The 18,813-nt window shown below is 41.9% G+C and overlaps 1 protein-coding gene and 3 non-coding genes across 5 annotated transcripts in view; 3 read left to right on the forward strand and 1 right to left on the reverse strand.

Moving 5' to 3' along the window:
- Positions 1–15,403, reverse strand: part of sema3h (sema domain, immunoglobulin domain (Ig), short basic domain, secreted, (semaphorin) 3H) — a 59,763-nt gene extending 44,360 nt beyond the window's left edge. For both annotated transcript variants that reach the window (XM_047579920.1, XM_047579911.1), the window contains exon 1: positions 15,110–15,403. In XM_047579920.1, coding sequence (XP_047435876.1) covers positions 15,110–15,224 — 115 coding nt within the window. In that variant the 5' untranslated portion in view covers positions 15,225–15,403. The remainder of the gene's footprint in view (positions 1–15,109) is intronic.
- trnar-ccu lies at positions 11,363–11,435 on the forward strand. The gene has a single exon. It is a non-coding gene; the product is annotated as a tRNA-Arg (tRNA).
- Positions 12,149–12,221, forward strand: trnar-ccu. Its single transcript has one exon. It is a non-coding gene; the product is annotated as a tRNA-Arg (tRNA).
- On the forward strand, positions 12,787–12,859 carry trnar-ccu. The gene has a single exon. It is a non-coding gene; the product is annotated as a tRNA-Arg (tRNA).
- Positions 15,404–18,813: the final 3,410 nt, after the last annotated feature.

Here is an 18,813-nt window from a genome sequence, read left to right on the forward strand (position 1 = left end):
CACACACACACACACGCACACACACACACACACACACACCCTGCATGCACAGAATTTCTGGAAACCTTCATCCCAGTCAAACGTCTCCCATCTTGACCTCACAGCGATGAATGGTTCTTATTCAGCATGAAAAAAAAAACCCAACACATTCTTTTCTCCACCATGCACACACACACACACACACACACACACACACACACACACACACACACACCCTTGAGTCAGTCGTGTAACACCAGCTGCACCCACCCCACCCTAACTCTTGGGACAGTTGCCTTAGTAACAGCAATCATGCTGATATAATTTGAGAGGGGTTGGTTGGGGGGGGGGGGGGGGGTTGGTGGGGTGGGGGGGGGGGTGGGGGGGGGGGGGGGGGGTGCGGTGCGGGGGGGTTGCTGGGGGGGGGGGGGGGGGGTGTAGGGGGGTCTCTTGGCCCTGCTTCCTAAACCCCTCCACCCTCTCCACCCTCCACCACCAGTTTGGTCCACACCTCCTGTCAACAGTTTGGCTAAAACACAACACGGGGAAGTTTGAATAATGGACGTTTGTTTTCTAACGGAGCGACACACGAACACTGAGCCGCGGGAAACTATCCACTTTCACTTAATTGGTCAGAAAATTGTTATTTATTTACTGCAAATAATTAGTCTTGGTTCGTGCAGTGACGTATAGAAACAGGAAGAACAATTACATCCTCCTCCACTAGAGGGCAGATAATTAACCCGTCTATCTACCTGTTAGCATTCAAACAGCAGAATAAGTCACGATGCTAGCGAGCTAATTAATTCCGACTAGGGCCGTCTCGTCTTTAGTTGTATTTTATTATTCGTATCTTTTCTGCTTTATGTTTCTGGAACCCTTTTAATTCCCCACAGCACTCGAACACAACGTCTACGTGTGCATATGAAACTTTTACAATGAACATTTGAAAATGCAAAAATGAAAATATATTATATTATATTATTATATTATATTTTATTCCTCTGTATAAGAATTAAACAAGCTGCCAAATATCAGACTTCTCTTTATTCTGAGCAAATCACTTTAAAATAAAAAAAGATCTCTCTCAAACAAAAATTAAAATAACAGTTGCTCTGACTTATAACATATTATAATATAATTCTTTTGGGGGCAGATTGGTTTTCAGGTTGGAACTTGACAGAACTTTGAAAACAAAGGTCTCGTTCTACATCCTCTATCTTTTCCCATTTATATGTTTTTGTTAAGAAACTACAGTATGTTGACATGATCTACGTGTATTTTCACTATATACCTGGATATTTATTACCTGTCTCTCTGAATTTAAAGGCTTCCATCACAGACGTCTGTCTCAGGTCTGGGTTCCTCTCTCCCACGCATTTTACTTTTATTTAGAACTGATTACAGATTCATAAAATTATTCATATTTCTTCTGAAGATCAATTCTAAGGTCGACTGTTTGGTTAAAGCTACAACAGAAAATCCTCCTCTTTTATTTTGTGAAGCATTTAAAAAATAAACTCCTTGTGGGGAAGAAAAGCATTTGTTGTAACAGTTAACGGTTAAATGCATTTGATAAATAAAGAAAAGAAGCACAATCAGCAGCTTCCATCTATAAACACGATGCTAACGCTAACACACAGCTACACACTGTACGTATATTTGTATGTTTATATAGATATTTATATAATCAAATTGTTTTTTTCTTGTTTTGCTTTTGGTTTATAATCACTGCTTCTTTCTTTTGTGTAAAATTCATTCCCATATGTTTTTAAGTTTATCTTTAACCATCTCTCTCAAACATCAGCTCTGGAGAAACTTTGAGAAGCGTTCGTCTGCGTCCTGATGATTCTCTTATCGACCCAGAGTCGAATCCGTTCAACAACCGCGCAGCCTTTAGAGAAAAATCTGAATGAAGAATTGATTTTCTTTTCTTTCCTTTTCTTTCGCTTTCACACCAATTTCACCACAAAATGAGAGAGAAGAGAAGAGGACAAAAAAGAAAGATGAGCAGCAGCTTTTTATTGTGGAAGAAAGCGACTGAAATTACCTTCTGTGAACAGGCTGTTTTATAGAGCGGGTCATTACTCAAACTGCTCTGTAGAACAAAATAAAAATAATAGTAATAAACCAGCCGAGACAAGGACGACTGGACTAGTGGAGTTTCTTGAAAATATTTCATCCACGTCTTCAGATTTAAAAAAAAACTTCATCAAGGAACCCAACGAATCACAGCTGTGCTCGTTTCAGCGTTTGTTGGATAAACCATGACCTAGACTGAGTTTCAGTGGTAAAGTCTCGGGCCAGTAGCTACAGGCTGTGATGCTAACCACTGCTAAAGGTTGCTAACACCCACTTAGAGCAGGAGGTTACTGGAAATCCACCTGGGTTCATTTTAGAAGATGATACGAGCAGAAACAGACACATGGAGACAAGCTATAGAATTAGCATCACCATTAGCATCACTATCAGCGTACCCATTAGCATTACCACTACTGTCACCATTAGCATCTCCACTAGTGCTGTCATTATCATCACCACTAGCATTTCCACTAGCATTTCCACTAGCATTTCCACTTGCATTGCCATTAGAATCTCCACAAGCGTCGTCATTAGCATCACCACTAGCGTTGCCATTAGCAATACCACTACTGTCACCACTCGTGTCGCCTCTAGCACCTCCGGTAGTGCCACCATTAGCGTCACCACTTGCGTCACCATTACTGTTACCATTAGAGTTGCCATTAGCATCACCATTAGCATCTGATGAGGACACAATGACTCCCAGACTCTGACCACCAACCAATTATCAGACTAAATTCACGATTACAGTCCAAATATTCAGCTATAGTTGGGAGGAGCTTCACTTTCAGAAAGTGAGTGAGCTAGCGGTCGTGTTACTGCCCTCTACTGGATAAAAGTTTTAACAATGAGAAATGAATGTTCTCTCTTTTGACCCTTAGGTAAGAGACATTTTTTCAACACATTCTTTGCAAGTCGACGTATTTACGACGAATCGTTGCAGCCCTGAAAATAATTAGCAAACTTTTTACTAACTTTAATTCAAAGAACTTGCAATCAGCCCAAAAAAAGAAGCTCCACACAACGAGATAAAGAACTACAACTAAAAAAGAAGCCGCCTCTGGTCTTGTCTGAGGAAAAAGCATGAATCTGCACATTTGCAAATCTGCACTAGATTGTGTTTGAACGGTAAAACCTCCTCCCAGCTGGCCTGCAGCTTAGAGTCTACCATCTAGTTATATTGCTAACCAATGCTATGTGCACCAACGTGCAGGAACATAGACATATTTTCTGCAAGTCGTTGCAGCCTGAAATATTTAGTGCACTTTTTTCCCTCTTTTATTCAAATAACTTGCAAAAGAAACAGAACCTGCCTCTGGTCTGGTCCGAAGAGAAAGCGCAAATCTGCACATTCTCAAGCGAAACCCACTCACATTCACAGTCGTACGAAGCGGCTCAGTGCAGCAGCTCTTATCAGCATCAAGCTGACAGGGAGGTCAATGAGGGTCGCGACCTCTGATCGGAGCCAATTGGCCTCCGACTCCTGTCGCTTTGAATCAAAGACGGAAAGCGTTAAGATGGAAAAGAACGGACATAATCCTGCGAGGAACCACACACAGGAACATGTGTGAGAACGACTCGTTCCTCTATGTGAATATCTGCATGTGTGAGAGGTTTTGTTTGTCGGTTTTTCTAGGTTAGTTGAGGAGTGAGGTTTGCGTAACGGGGGAATTCTCAACAGAGATAGTCGGACAAATGTGTTTGCTGGATATATTTGTCCTCGGTGAACATTAGATTAAAGGCTGCTGGTCATGGGAGCTCTGACAGACCTCGATGTGATTAGAGAAAATGTGCGGCGTGTGATACAGCTAAGAACATTCCTGCATTGCAAAACATTCACTCAGTCAGGACAAATGCACCTGCAGAGCGGAGGAAGATTGTGACAAAGCTGGTTTCAAAGCGGCTTTATTTCCTCATTTGTCTCTTTTTTAGACTCGTGTGAAGCAGTTTTCGCTGTAAAGATGACGTCTGTGACTTTTCCACATAAGCGGGAGCTGTGTGCAGAGTTTGTTATTCTCTCAGAATAAGTCCAGGCGTCGTATTAATCATCAGGCCCGTGTGCATTATGTTAGCGGCTGCAAGGTGTGAAATGCAGACCAAAATAATATGAGTTCTGTTTAAAAATGAGCTGAATGTAGACAAAGAGAAGCCAATCAAACACTTCTAGCTGAACTATCTGGGCAGCAGAAAACTTTCTCAATTATTCTTTGTATGTACCGTGACCTAGATGACTGAGAACCTTCACGATTAGCTTCTGAGACGTCTCCTTGTGGACACGTCCAGCTCTGACTGTCACCGTGAGGCTGGGAGCCAAGGACCAGGGACGTCACAGCGAAACAGAAACAACAGATGAAAGCACCGAGACGGAAAAGAATCCATTTGGCAAAGAGAGCAGAGAGAGAACGTCAGCGCAGCTTTTTCACGCCGGCATCAGAGGAACAGATCGAGGCCGAGATGACGACCTGAGACCACAGGAAAGGTAGGAAGCGTGTGCTGATGTCATTACCAAGCAGCCCTGCTGGTGTATTTCACCTTTTATGAAGAGTGACGTGAAGCTCTGCAGAGGAAACTTTCCCAGATGAATGTAAGACGTGCAACACATTGAAATATAAGAAAAGTGAGGAATAGTTCTGTGAGCCTTGCAGGGGTTTGTACCGGCACACGGAAATATGAGTGACATACAGTATGAGATAAAAAATGATGAGAGGATGATGAAAGATTCAGGTTTCAGTTGTTATCTCACTCGCCGGGAGTCCGACTTTGTTATTTTCCTGGTGTTTTAGAGGATGTTCGCCTCGTTTCTTCATCCTTTCTGCTGCACACCCACCCACCAGATTACCATTAATCTACCCAATTATTCTCCGGCAGCCTAAAGCATTGTCCGTGTGAACTGTGCTGAAAGCTACACATGTGTGCGTCTTTGTCCGTCTGTTCGTCTACGAGCGGAGCCCCAGGGAACTTTAGCTGTCTGGTGCATCGTTCCCAGGGGGAGGACTTTGTTGGCTGCGCCACCACAGGAGGGAGAACCATCGCTGGAGGAAACCGGGGCACGTTTCCTGTGGAAATGGGGTTATCACTTCACCAATTACTGGTGCAATTACAGTGGGAGGCCTGGAGAAGCCTGGGAACAAAGCCCATCGGTGCAAACTCACATCCACCCACAGAAAACGTCTCTGCTCTATTTTACACCAACATCACACTCTTCTAATGGGTCTGAGTCGGATGGAGTCTCACATCTGTGAAGGTTCTCAGTCATCCAGGTCACGGTGGTTTCGATCAAGTCTCCAATTCTAAAAGACTCTTAAACTAACATCTCCAATAGCGCTGCCATTCTTAGCAAGACGACGTATTTATGATGAGTCTGTGCAGCCCTGAAAATATGTAGCGCACTTTTATTCAAAGAGCCCAAGAAGAAGCTTCCCACAGCGATATATAGGAAACTAAAAGAACGAGGCTGGTTAAACCCACGATGAAGACGTTTCATCCAAGAAGGTCTTTGAAGGTTCTATAAACAAACTAAACAAGGACATTTTGGTGGTTTTCTCGAAGACATTTCACCACTCATCTAAGAAGCTTCTTCAGTGTAGAAGACATGTTTAAAAGAAGTTGGGTGAAACGTCTTCATGACCAGTGCAATGAATTACTGTGGGTCTGTTGAGGTTCTCCAGGTCATGATGTATCCAAAAAACAAAGTTACACCAGGAGAACTGGACTTGGAAGTATCTTTTGTGCCACTAATCCAAGGAGCTTCTTCGTGGATGAAATGTCTTGAAGAAAACTCAACAGGTTCAGAGTTGACTCAGACAAGCTGAATTTGTTGATTTTATGAGCTAAACAAGCAAAACAAGGACTTTTGGGGGATTTTCTTGAAGATGTTTCATCCAAAAAGTTTCTTCAGTTCTAAAAGACTGGCTGGTTAAACCTCAGCCGTCCAGGTCACAGTTTATACTAGAAGCAAAGCTCTGGACGCTGGCATCATTCTTAGATCTGTGTGGAGTCCAGACACAAACGTTTAAATGCTGTCCCTACAAAATAAAACTTATTGCTTTTCCTTGTTCCTCACAGATACAAATCATCTGCCACATTCAAACATGAGCGGCCACACACACACACACAGATACCAGCTCAGAGTTATAGCCAAACAATCAGACACTGGACCAGGTCTGGACTGTGTCACCGTCAGACCAGACCCACGTGGACAAGCTGACCTCCGACCTCAGCACCAGTGATTATTCATCACGGCGTGGCCTCAGACTGCAGCTTAAAGGAAACCTGAGAGCTTCAAACAACGTCCGCCAGAACATTAGAAAATGCATCGGTGCCAATTTTCTGCAGAGACTGAGTCGGATCCTTGGGACCTGGACCCGCAAGTCATGGAAGCTTTGAGCGTTTAACTTTAGATGAATCGTTGGGACACATGCCTGTTATGATGTAGTTGCCTCGACTGCAGATTCTCAAGCAAAATCGCTGCCTTTTTCCCTCTCAGCAAAAAACCACAACATTAATCTGACTTAGAATCAACCGACCGGAGTGAAAAATCACTGCAAACCGTCTGTGGCTTCCACTTCTTGGCTCCGTCTCAAAGCACGGTAGATATACAGCATTCTCCGTGGCATTAATTCTGCCTCTACATCTTTAAAAGGCCAGCTAGGAAAAAAAAATAATAAAAGAAGCCGCTCTGTGAAGGTTCAAGTGAGAGGGGAGGGGAGGGAGGGTCGTCTGCAGAGATTTAAAGCCAAACGTATGAAGGATCTCTGCTTTAAAGCCAGGCCAAATGATAAAACCCACTATCTGTCGCTGTGCATCCTCCACTCTTTAAACAGGAAGACTCGAACCTTTCCTTGAGGAGGAACGTGTCTGATCTTTGCATCAGTGGAAAACCAGCAGAATCACACTTTTCAGCAACGTTTTCTTACACTTTTCTTTACACTTAGGATTTCTTTGTCTAGATACACACACATATACATGGACTGGCCACGTCATTCACTCTTTTCATTGTCTTTGTCAGAATAAAACAATGTAATTTTGTTGGGAGCATTCAAACGCTGCATAAAAAGTGATGTAATAAAGTGCAAGTGTCCTTCACCGAGTAATACAACCGCCCACTGTGTAAAATAAGCACAATAATTCAGTGCAGGCACAACAGTCCTGAGCAGTAACAGTAAACACAGATAGATAGGACATACATAGTGGAGTAAACTTCATTAGGTTACACTAGTTAAAAAATAATAAAATGAACTAAATCTTCATCTTTTGTTTCTACGTCTACTGAACAATAGGATTCATGACGGAGGATTTACTGCAGGACTCTTATATTAGGACGTTATTTTCACTGGTGTACCTAATGTTTTGCCAAATGTTCATATATTCATGCTGTTTTAAGAACGCTCTCTTTCTCTGCACAACATGAGTTTTAACATTCCCTTTCACTAGCGTACCTAATGAACTGGCACGTATTCCTGGCGACCGCTGCTGCAGAATGAATCTCTGAGTCTGTGCGACGTCTCTCTCTGCGTGAACACACCCTTCACTTCCTGCGCCTCCATCTCGCGCTAATCTACGGCTAATGAGGTAAACTAATGGTCACAGTTAGTCACGGAGCCGTCGGACCCATGTGCTCCTGGCTTCCAGCCGCCCGACGACTCAAATGTGCCTTTGTGGATTAAAACTCGCCAACGGTGCCGAGGCGAAAGGAATGCACACGTGCACGAAATGTGGATGCTGTGACTTTTACCCTCATGAAACTCATGAACAACCCCTGAACGATCTGGACGTTCCAGGGACAACGAGGTCAGATTGGACCAAATGAATCCTTGAGGGAGAAATGATAGAAATAGGAAGCTAGTGGTTTTTTTTTTTTGGTTAATTACAGGCTTCGGGGCTAAAGATAGCCTCCGATATTAACACCAGAAACCTCTCGAGAGTAAATTTATAGCGAGGCCACTGTCGTTACGGGGTTGTTGTTGTTGAGGCCAAGAGCAAGGATGTAATTAGAGTCATTTCACAGCCTCTGTCCAGAAAGAGGAGAAAACCCTCGAGCAACGAGACCCTTAATCAGAAAGTAAGAGTCGGAAGTTTAGCAGCGAGAACTTTGTTTTTTCCTTCTGATTATGAGCAGTCTGACAGTGTTGTCCTAATAAAAGCCACATTTTTGACTTAACTGCGATGATTAAAAAGAAAACCAACCTCAGCATCATTATAACGAACGTATTGGGAGCGTAAAAGTGTGTCCACGGCCTCTTAAAGGCTCGGAAGTTATACATGTATTCAGTCTGATTCTTCCACAAGAGAAATCTCCAACTTGGGTTATTAGCTCATAAAAATACGATAAATACAAACTCACAGCTTAGCCAAACATAAAATCTTGTTGCACAGCAGAATTTGTTTTCTGCGATGACAATTAAGACGATTCTTATTCTAATCAGGTGAATAAATCCCATCTGAGACGTAATTATCCCCAAAAACTTTCAAAACAAAGCAGTAATTTGACTTTAAGGTGCCTCAAACAGACTTTAATGCTGCAGACATCTGAAATAAATACTGAATTAGACGTGAGGTGGCTTCCAAATTATTTACTACAGAGGGAGGATGTGTAACGATGCGGAAAAGAAACAAAAACAGAGGAAAGGAATGAAAAGAAACAGGAAATACCGTAAATAAACTCCCACTTTATCCCAAATATATTTTGTTTGGGTTAAACGGTTATAAAACGACTCTAGAAGTTACATTTCTATGTGTGTTTTGGTACCAGATTCTAAACAGATGGGTTATTAAAGGTTAATATCCTTAGCTTATTCATGTTCCTGCAGCCTCCATGCTAAGCTAACAAGTCGACTTTTGCACAAGAGTCTCTTGCTCGTTGAAAACTTTGCCACTGCTGTAGTTTGTAAGTTTGTGCTCGAACGTATTTTTGTCAAATTACCCGACAAATTAGCGCTAAGACTGCGTCGCCGCTGGAGACCGGTTCCATTTAAATTAATAAGAGAGAATCTCCTGGTTGCGTGCCAGATAACCAGCCCAGTGAAGCCCACACCTCAGCTGGAGAGCACTGTCCTAGATAGGAACAGATCTGAAAGAATAAATGAATAATGAAATATCTGCTTATTCTTAATAGTACTCTGACTTCTATTATCATGGAAACGTGACCATTTGAGTCGGTTTAACACCAACACCAGCTGAACTTCAGTTCACACTTTAATGGACTGGCAAGTGAGTCTGTAAGCAGCAAAAAGTAGGAAGCTAGAAAGGTAGGAAGAGCTACTATTAGCTGGGAGGCTAAGAAGAGTTACTATTAGCTGGGCAACGAGGAAGACAGAAGAACTACTATTAGCTAGGAGGCTAGGAAGCTAAGAAGAGCTACTATGAGCTGTGAGGCTAGGAAGCTAGGAAAAGCTACTATTATCTGGGAAGCTAGGAAGAGTCACTATTAGCTGGATGGCTAGGAAAATCTACTATGAGCTGGCAGGCTAGGATGAGCTACTATTATCTGGGAGGCTAAGGAAGACCCACTATTAACTGGGAGGAAAAGAAGCTAGAAAGAGCTATGATTAGTTGGGTGGCTAGGAAGAGCTAATATTAGCTAGGAGGTTAGGAAGAGTTACTATTGGCTGGAAGGCTAAGAAGAGCTACTATAAGCTGGGAGGCTAGGAAACTAGGAGAAGCTACTATTAGCTGGAAAACTAAGAACTACTATTAGCTGGGTGGCTAGGAAGATAGAAAAACTACTATTAGCTGGAAGACTAACAAGAGCAACTATTAGTTGGGAGGCTAGGAAGGGCTGCTATTCACTGGGAGGCTAGAAGAAGCTACTATTAGCTGGGAAGAGCTACTATTAGCTGGGAGGAGCTACTATTGTGGAAATATTTATGGATTTGAACGTTAAGATGCGATGAAGATGTAAACTCAGCCACTCTCTTGCTCCATTTCTCAGAACCTTATTACCAGAAGCTAAGACATAGTGCAGGTGGAATGCGTTCGCTAGCCTACCTAATGAACTGGTAATAGAGTGTATTACAACACTGTCCTTGCTGGGGATGATTGGGAAACACCTTGAACTCACCCTTCACAAATATCCTGCAGCTAAAAGTGCTAATATTTGAGGATACTGCAGACTGCACATGAGCAAACATGCATCTGGACCCAGATGAATTAAACCGCCGTGTAAAATAACTAAGCAATCTGCATGCTAATAGCAACGGCTCATTACGTTTACATTACGATTTGGGCATTTGTCCAGAAAGAAGCAGCAGGACGAGTTAATATGCCTGGATCGCATCAGCAGCCACCAGCAGCGAGGAGCTGAGCTATGTGAGCCGATGTCTCCGTTCACTCCGGATGAACTCACATGATTTCATCTCAGTATCCTCCAGTGGCCGACACTAAAGATCTAAATATCTTGGTGGAGTGAACGCTCTATGAATAAAACATGATTCAGCCTCAGTGTGAGTTAATAGATTCAAACTGAGTTAATAAAGCAGAGGCAGCTCATCTGAGGCTTTTATGGACGTATCGCTGTGTGATTGTTGTGATTTTTATTAGAGCTGTCAAAAGATTTAAATACCTAACCCCAAATAATCACATAATTCACATAGTTTACACAAGATTAACACAAACAAATCTGTATTATTTCAAGTTTGTAACGCTCTTATCAGCATGATGATGGACAAATATGTTTTTCCTTCAGTTGGATTGGGTTTCTAAATGTGTTTTGCAGAGGAGAGATGTGTTGGTTGTCATGTAGCCACATATTCCATAACGTCTTACTTACTGCTGTTGGCTAGGCTAGTTAGCTGGTTGGTTGGTTGGTTGCTGGGCTTCTAAATGCGTTTTGTCTCAGATCATGGCACAAGGGATTGTAACATCTCATCCTGTGTAATAATAACTTGCTTTATGGCAAAATAACAACAAATACAGTTCAGAATATCCTCCTGGATAAACCTATAACGCCAGGAAGAGCTACTTCTGGCCGAGAGGCTAGGAAGATAAGAAGAGCTACTATGAGCTGGCAGGCTAGGAAGCTAAGAAGAGCTACTATTAGCTGACAGGCTAGAAAACAAGGTGGAGCTACTATTAGCTAGAAAGCTAGGAAGAGCTACTCTTATCCTATCACGGTAAAATATTTCTTGTGTGGTGATGAGGAAGACGAGGCTCAGTCACAGAACACACGTACCAGCCAGTGTTGACGCCTCCCAGATCGCTGCTGTGTTGTGACATTCATTGTCGTCCTAAGCCAGGGATCGCTGCAGAGCACGAGCACTGTCGCGTCAGCACATGTTTTCACGGCCATTTTAGCTCCTGAGCAGCCCCAGTGGCCTAATGGATAAGGCACTGGCCTCCTAAGCCAGGGATTGTGGGTTCGAGTCGCATCTGGGGTGTTTCGTAGCAGAGTGGCGCAGCGGAAGCGTGCTGGGCCCATAACCCAGAGGTCGATGGATCGAAACCATCCTCTGCTAATCTCTTTATGGAAATATCCCTAGCCTAAGGGGCTACTATTAGCTGGGTGGCTAGGAAGCACTACCATTAACTAGGGGCCTAGGAAGGGAAGAAGAACAACTATTAGGTCCGTAAGTGTGGCCCCAGAAGGTTGAAGGATTGGAACCATCCTCTGCTTAATTCAACCTTTTAGCTGGAAGGCTAGGAAGACCTACTATTAACAAGAAAACTAGAAAGCTAAGAAGACCTACTACTGGCTTTGGAAACATCCAACACAGCAACTTTAGGGTCACCAATGAAGAAAATAGAAGAATAACTTCTGTGGCTAGGAGGCTAAGAAGGTAAACTGTTAGCTTTGGAAACATGCTGGGCACATAAGTCAGAAGGTTGGTGAGTGAAACCATCTTCTGCTAAACTCATCCTTTAAGCAGGAAGGCTAGGAAGAGCTACTATTAGCTAGAAAGCTAGGGACAATTGCTACTAGTTTTGGAAGCGTGCTGAGCCCGTAACCCAGAGGTCGATGGATTCAAACCACCCTCATAGCCTAAGGGCCTACCATTAGCTGGGAGGCTAGGAAGAGCTATTATATGCCAAACAAAAACCCTCTACCTTAAAGCGACCGTCTCCAACCACCTCCAACGACAACACGACTGAAGCCCCAGTGGCCTAATGGATAAGGCACTGGCCTCCTAAGCCAGGGATTGTGGGTTCGAGTCCCATCTGGGGTGTTCCATAGCAGAGTGGCGCAGCGGAAGCGTGCTGGGCCCATAACCCAGAGGTCGATGGATCGAAACCATCCTCTGCTAACTCTTTATGGAAATCTTGCTAGCCTAAGGGGCTACTATTGGCTGGGTGGCTAGGAAGCTAAGAAAAACAACTATTAGGATTGAAACCATCCTCTGCTAAACTTAGCTGTTGAACTGAAGGCTAGGCTAGGAAGCTAAGAAGAGCTAGTGTTAGTTAGAAAGCTAGGAAGACCTACTAATCATAATAATTTCTGTCGGAGACAAAACAACACAACAACAGAGCTCTGTTTACCACCAAAACACCTCTCACCCTAAAGAGACTGTGTGCTGGACGCATAACCCAGAAGGTTGATGGATCGAAACCATCTTCTGCTAAACTTAGCTGTTTAACTGGAAGGCTAGGAAGATAAGAAGAACTTCTATTAGTTAGAAAGTCGTGAAGAGCTACTATTAGCTGGGAGGCTGGGAAGAGCTATCATATGCCAAACAAAAACCCTCTACCTTAAAGAGATCGTCTCCAACAACCTCCAACGACCACATGCCTGAAGCCCCAGTGGCCTAATGGATAAGGCACTGGCCTCCTAAGCCAGGGATTGTGGGTTCGAGTCCCATCTGGGGTGTCTGATAGCAGAGTAGCGCAGCGGAAGCGTGCTGGGCCCATAACCCAGAGGTCGATGGATCGAAACCATCCTCTGCTAACTGAGTTTTCTTGGTAGGTGTTGGAACTGGTTCATCTTGTAACGGAGATCTTCCTAGCTTAGCTACTATTAGCTGGGAGGCCTGTTAGAGTTTTTAGATCTAATATCTGAAGTGAGCATCGACGCCGGTTTGGTGGTGGACGCTGCTGACATGAAACCTGCTCCATCCACGTCCATAAAACCATCTCACCACCTCCAAAGTTTCCTCTCTGCAGCTTCTAGACCGTGACCGGTTGATTCCAGCTTCATCACTTTCACCACTAACGGACCTTTGAAGCCTCGGCTTATGTAACAAGGTGTAATCAGTTGGTTTCTCACCGAACATGATTAAAGGAGCTGGAGTTTAACTGAAGGATTCACAGACCATACGTCTGAGTTCAGCTTTAAATCACTCATATATCACAGAGGTCCGGTCCTCCTCCTCCTCCTCCTCCTCCTCCTCCTCCTGACGCTCCGTCACGTCTGATTTCTCCACGGCCGACGCATCGGCCCGAGGCCAAGGAGTAATTAATTTGATGGAGATCTTGATCTGGGATTTCTGCCATCTGATAATTATTTCTTCGTTGGCCGTGACTGAAACTAACGCACGGAGACGCGTCTCTAAATCCTGAGGGCGACGTTTCACGCTGGCAAGTTTCTGACCTGGACGACGACTTGTTTATGGTTTATTAGACGCTGGAAATAAACCTGAACTCCAAGAAAATACCAAGGAAAAAAAAGCAAAAGGCATTTATGAGGGGAAAGGAATGCGAAGAATATTATAGTTGATAAGGAGAAAGAAAGAAAAACAGAGGAAAGGAATGAAAAGAAATAGGAGATATGTGTTAGTTGGGTAAATAAATCCCATCTGACACCTTCTGCACATCCTGAGGAGAAGCTTCGTGCTGTTTAGACGATTTATTTTAGTTTCAAAGACGCTGCTGATGAAATAAATCTGGATTCTTTCTGTTATGCATCTGAAAAACATCCTTTGTCTCATTAATTAGTGATTTTTTTCATCAACTAAGGGCAAAAAACTATATAAAATGGAGACATTTTAGTAGAAAAAATGAATGTGAAAAACGTGATCAGGTAAAAAAAAAAGGTTTTTGTAACTTTCCTGAGAAGCAGTTTTCATAAAAAGCCTTAAAGTTAATTCAGTAACTTAATTTTAAGGCTCAAAGCGAAACGAAGGCAAACGCTGCAAATACGTTTCAGTTTCAAAGACTCTGGTGATGAAATGAATCTGAATTCTTTCTGTTGTGCATCTGAAAAATGTCACTTCTCTCATTAATACATGATGTGTTTGTTTTTTTTATCCAGTCGTGTCATAAAGTAACGACGTATTGGTGGGAAAAAAACAACGCAAAATAAATGTGAACAGGTAAAATTAACCCAAAAGACACAAAGAGAAGCAGAAGTTTAACTTTGAATTCTCAAAGGGACTAAATCTGAAATGAATCCTGAATTAAAGGAGAAGTGGATTCAAAATGACTGAATAACAGACGTGGAAAAGAAACAAAAACAGAATGAAAAGAAAGAGAAGATATGTGTTTATTTTAGTTTCAAAGATGCTGCTGATGAAATAAATCTGGATTCTTTGTGTTTCTCATCTGAAAAATGTCTCTTCTCTCATTAATAAGTGATTTTCTGGGGCAAAAACATATAAAAACAAAGCGAGTAAAGACAATTTAGTGAGAAAAACAAACAAACACAATAACTATGATGAGGTAAATAAATAACATTTGAAGTTTTTTGTAACTTTCCTGAGAAGAAATTATCCCAAAAACAGAGAGAAGAGAAGCAGTAATTTAACGTTAAGGCGCCTCAAAGCGACAAAAACGCTGTAAATACGTTTAATTTCAGTTTCCAAGGATCTGGTGATGAAATAAATGTGAATTCTTTCTGTTTTGCATCTAATAAGTGATGTTTTTCATCAACCAAGAGCAAAAAATGAATAAAAATGAAGTGAGTAAAGACATTTTAGTGGAAAAAAAAGAATTTAAGCAACTTTCCTCAGAAGCAATTATCCTAAAAAAGATCTGGATTAAAACAATTTAATCCAACTTCATTCATGAAACACTTTAAAACGGCCACCGAGCAAATAAAGACGACAAATAAAACAGGACTTAAGGAGCTTTAAAGTCTGCAGACGAATGAATGAAATGAATGAAATGAAGTCCGGACTCTAACCTGAGTGCGTGAGCTGCAGTCGGGGCTGAGACGCTCTCCAGGCGCCCGTCACCGTGGTCCAGATGTGGACCAGGACCAGGACAGATGTTACCCTCCTCATCCTCATCCTCATCATCCTCGTCCTCGTCCTCCTCGTCCTCCTCGTCCTCTGAGGGTCCAGATAAATCTCTCTGGGTTAAACTTTTAAAGGCTGCGGATCCTGACAGAGTCCAGATCCTCAACACGTTCAACTCTTTCTGTGATGGAGAAAAAAAAAAACAAGGAGTCGACTCGATGCCTCCTCGTCTCCTCTGGTCTGTCTCTCGCCCCGACTCCTCTCTACATGGGCTCTCTCTCTCTCTCTCCTCCCTCCCTCTCTCTCTCTCTCTCTCTCTCTCTCCTCCCCCTCCTCCCTCCCTCTCTCTCTCTCTCTCTGGGAGGCGGAGGCTGTGAGCGACCGCCCTGAAGAACAAAAACATTCATCTCTACTCACCACTTCCCTCCTTCCTTCCTTCCTTCCTTCCTTCCTTCCTTTCCTCCTTCCTTCCTTCCAGCTGCTACCATATTCTACTGACCACATGGTGGCGCTGCTGCTTCAGATCCGGTTCTGGCTGAGGAAGAATTAAGAATTAATGAGTTTTAATTAAGACTCTTAACCCAGATACAACATTAACCTGATAAATAATGAATTTATGCTGCGTTCACGGATTCATACACGTGGAAAAGATTCATCCTGCAGCTCTAGATATGGAACATTACATTCCTTCCTTCCTTCCTTCCTTCCTTCCCTCTTTCCTTCCTTGAGATGTGAGGAAGCTAATGGACACTTCACAATGTTTATTTCGAGCTTCTAACATCAACTTTATGTCCATATTTATTTATTTTTTTATCAGTTTTTAAATGGTTTCTTTCTTTGTTCATTTATATTTTTCATCTGTAAAGTCTTGTCTGTGCGTGAGAGATGAGAGATTTACTTTATTTCTCTGTTTGCCGTAAACATTTTGGGAAAATTGCCTTGAATCTTGAAGTCTGAGAATATAAATGTTCAACCATGTTTATTCACCTGTCACTGGTCATAATGTTGTGGCTGACCGGTCCTGAACTGCTTCCTCGGTGTTTTGATGAAGAGTGAAGATTTTACTTAAAATAAAACCGAAGTAAAACTGACATCAAGTCAAACTAAAACTCACCAGAACTTCACGTCCATCCGTCTGGATTTTACGACCTCTGCTGCCACCTTACGTCCCTGCGCGACTCTCACCTGAGCGGGATCCGCACATTCTCGCGAGGACACACTGAGACTAATAAATGTAATTAAATATATTTTTAATTTTATTTATTTGATTGTTTATAACGTTTAATATAATATATAAAATTATTATTATTGTTAATATCACCAGAATTATTTAAAAAACACAAGTAAAAAGAAAGATAAAATAAAAGTATTATCTCGTGAAATAAAATAGAATTTAGCGTAAACACAACATTTATATAATTATGTTATGAACAAATGTACAAAATTCTTCTTATTAAAACTAAATAAAATGTGTAGTGACATGTTTTCACTGGTAGAGGTCAGACTCAGACAATATTAGAAATTATTCTGAGAAGAGCAGCAGGTGAATGTTGATAAATGAGATTTTATTCAGAGCACAATTTATCTTCTAACATGTCACATGCTTTTATTTATGGTTCATCATTTAGTTTGTTTTATTCTCGACGTACCGAGAAAAATGCTGAATATTTGTTTACTCCTCTGCAACAAATAGAATTAAAATCTACTTCTCTACATTTTAAATACCAGATAACTACGACATTATGATAATATCTTCAATTTTACTTGTGATATATATTAAATACCCGGTGCCAATTTAAGACATTAACCTGACAAAATATAAAATCCATAAGACAAAACGTATTATTATTATTATTATTATTATTATTATTATTATTATTATTATTTGTTGAAATAAATAATTACTGGATTATAGCTTAAATTGGTTAACAGATGTGAAAATGATGCGGTGGAAATTTTGAAGGGAGTGACCGCTTTCGTCCTGCGCGCTCCCGCTATGGTGTGTTGGAACCTTTCGAGCGGGGGCGCAGATGCCGCGAGCGCGCTTAGAGGGACTTAACGGCAGCGAGAAGTAAATTATACATTTTTAATAAAATAAGAAGAATCATCAAAATTATTTTTGAGAGTTGTAAATATTATATTTTATTGTTAGTATTCATGTTTAATTATTTATTTCTTGTAATAAAGATAAAAAAGAAAAAGAAAAAGAAGAAGATGGGCGTTTCCGTTCTGTCCGGACTAAAAATAAAACTTTAGGAAACGAGAGAATAGGTGGGTGTGTTGATGAGTCACAGTCACGGGTTAATCCTCCTTAAAGCCCCCGCGCATAGTCACAACAAAAATAATGAAAAAAATAAAATAAAAATTAAAAACAGCCTAAGAAAAGTCACCGCAAAGAGCTTCTACTTTAACAGATGCAGCCTCGGCACAGAAAGAAAAATCACTTTGTTTAATTCTTATTTACAGTTTATTGCTAAGATTTCAGTCCTCTCTTCAGTGATCAGCCACAACATTAAGACTAGAAACAGAGGATAATACTGTCCATCTGTTTATTGAAGCTAGGAGAAAAAGCTGTTGTTAAATTCTAAATAAAAATCACAAACTTAAAATGAGTAGTTGTGTAAACGGATTGCAAATATATATATATATACACTACAAATTCATGCTAGCGGCTGTGCTGTAGTTTAGCTTTGGTGGAAGACTTGTAGTCAAATGCGAAATAAAAAACAATACAATAAAATAACAGAGAGAATTCGTTGTTTCCTTGTGGTAACTCGGAAAAGTGTCAGAGTGAGACGTCGTCTCTTGCAGATCATTTTAGCTGGTGAAGCCCCGCCCCTTTCTCCTCTTCCCCCCTCTTCCCATTGGACGGTTCCCTACTTCTCCCTTCAATCCCATTGGACGAGCCGCGGGGGCTAAAAATAGAGCTGTATATAAAGCCGCTGGTCGCGCTGCGGTCTTCGGGTAGTCGGTCTCTGCCTGGCCGCCGGAGGAGCGAGGAGGGCGGGGGACGAGACGGAGCAGGAGACGGAGCAGGAGACGGAGCAGCTCCTCCTGCCCCGTCTGAACCGGCCACTTCATTAGGTACACCTGCGTCACCACACGGTGAACGAAGAACTACAGTAAAACGCCATAAATGGTTGTAAAACTACGATAAAAACTACAAAGTGTTTAATTATCAGTGGGTCGATGATCTCAATAAAAACAATGTGGAGTTAAAGAGTCACTATAAATAAAGGTTCAATCAATTTCTTTCATTTCTTCCTCATGTCTCTCCTCTTCCTCTCTTCCTTCTACTCATGTCTTTTCCTTCCTTCCCCCTTACTCATCCTTTATCTTCTTCCTTTTCCTCATTTCTTCTACTCTACTTCCATTTTCCCTTATCTTTCTTCTTCCTCCTGATCCTCTTATTCCTTTCTCATCTACCTCCTCTTATTTGTCTACTTCTTTCTTCCCCATCCTCCTTTCCTGTTCTTATCCATTCTCTTCTTTCCTTTCCTTATTTCTACTTCCTCTTGTTCCTTTTCCTCATCCTCCCATTCTTTTCTCCATTTCCATCTTCCACCTCAGCTTCCTCTGCTTTCATGGTCTTCCTCATCTTCCTGTCTCTTCTCTCCTTTCTTCTACTCTACTTCCATTTTTCTCTTCA

The sequence above is a fragment of the Mugil cephalus genome, chromosome 1, assembly GCF_022458985.1.
Source record: "Mugil cephalus isolate CIBA_MC_2020 chromosome 1, CIBA_Mcephalus_1.1, whole genome shotgun sequence".
Taxonomy (NCBI): Eukaryota; Metazoa; Chordata; class Actinopteri; order Mugiliformes; family Mugilidae; genus Mugil; species Mugil cephalus.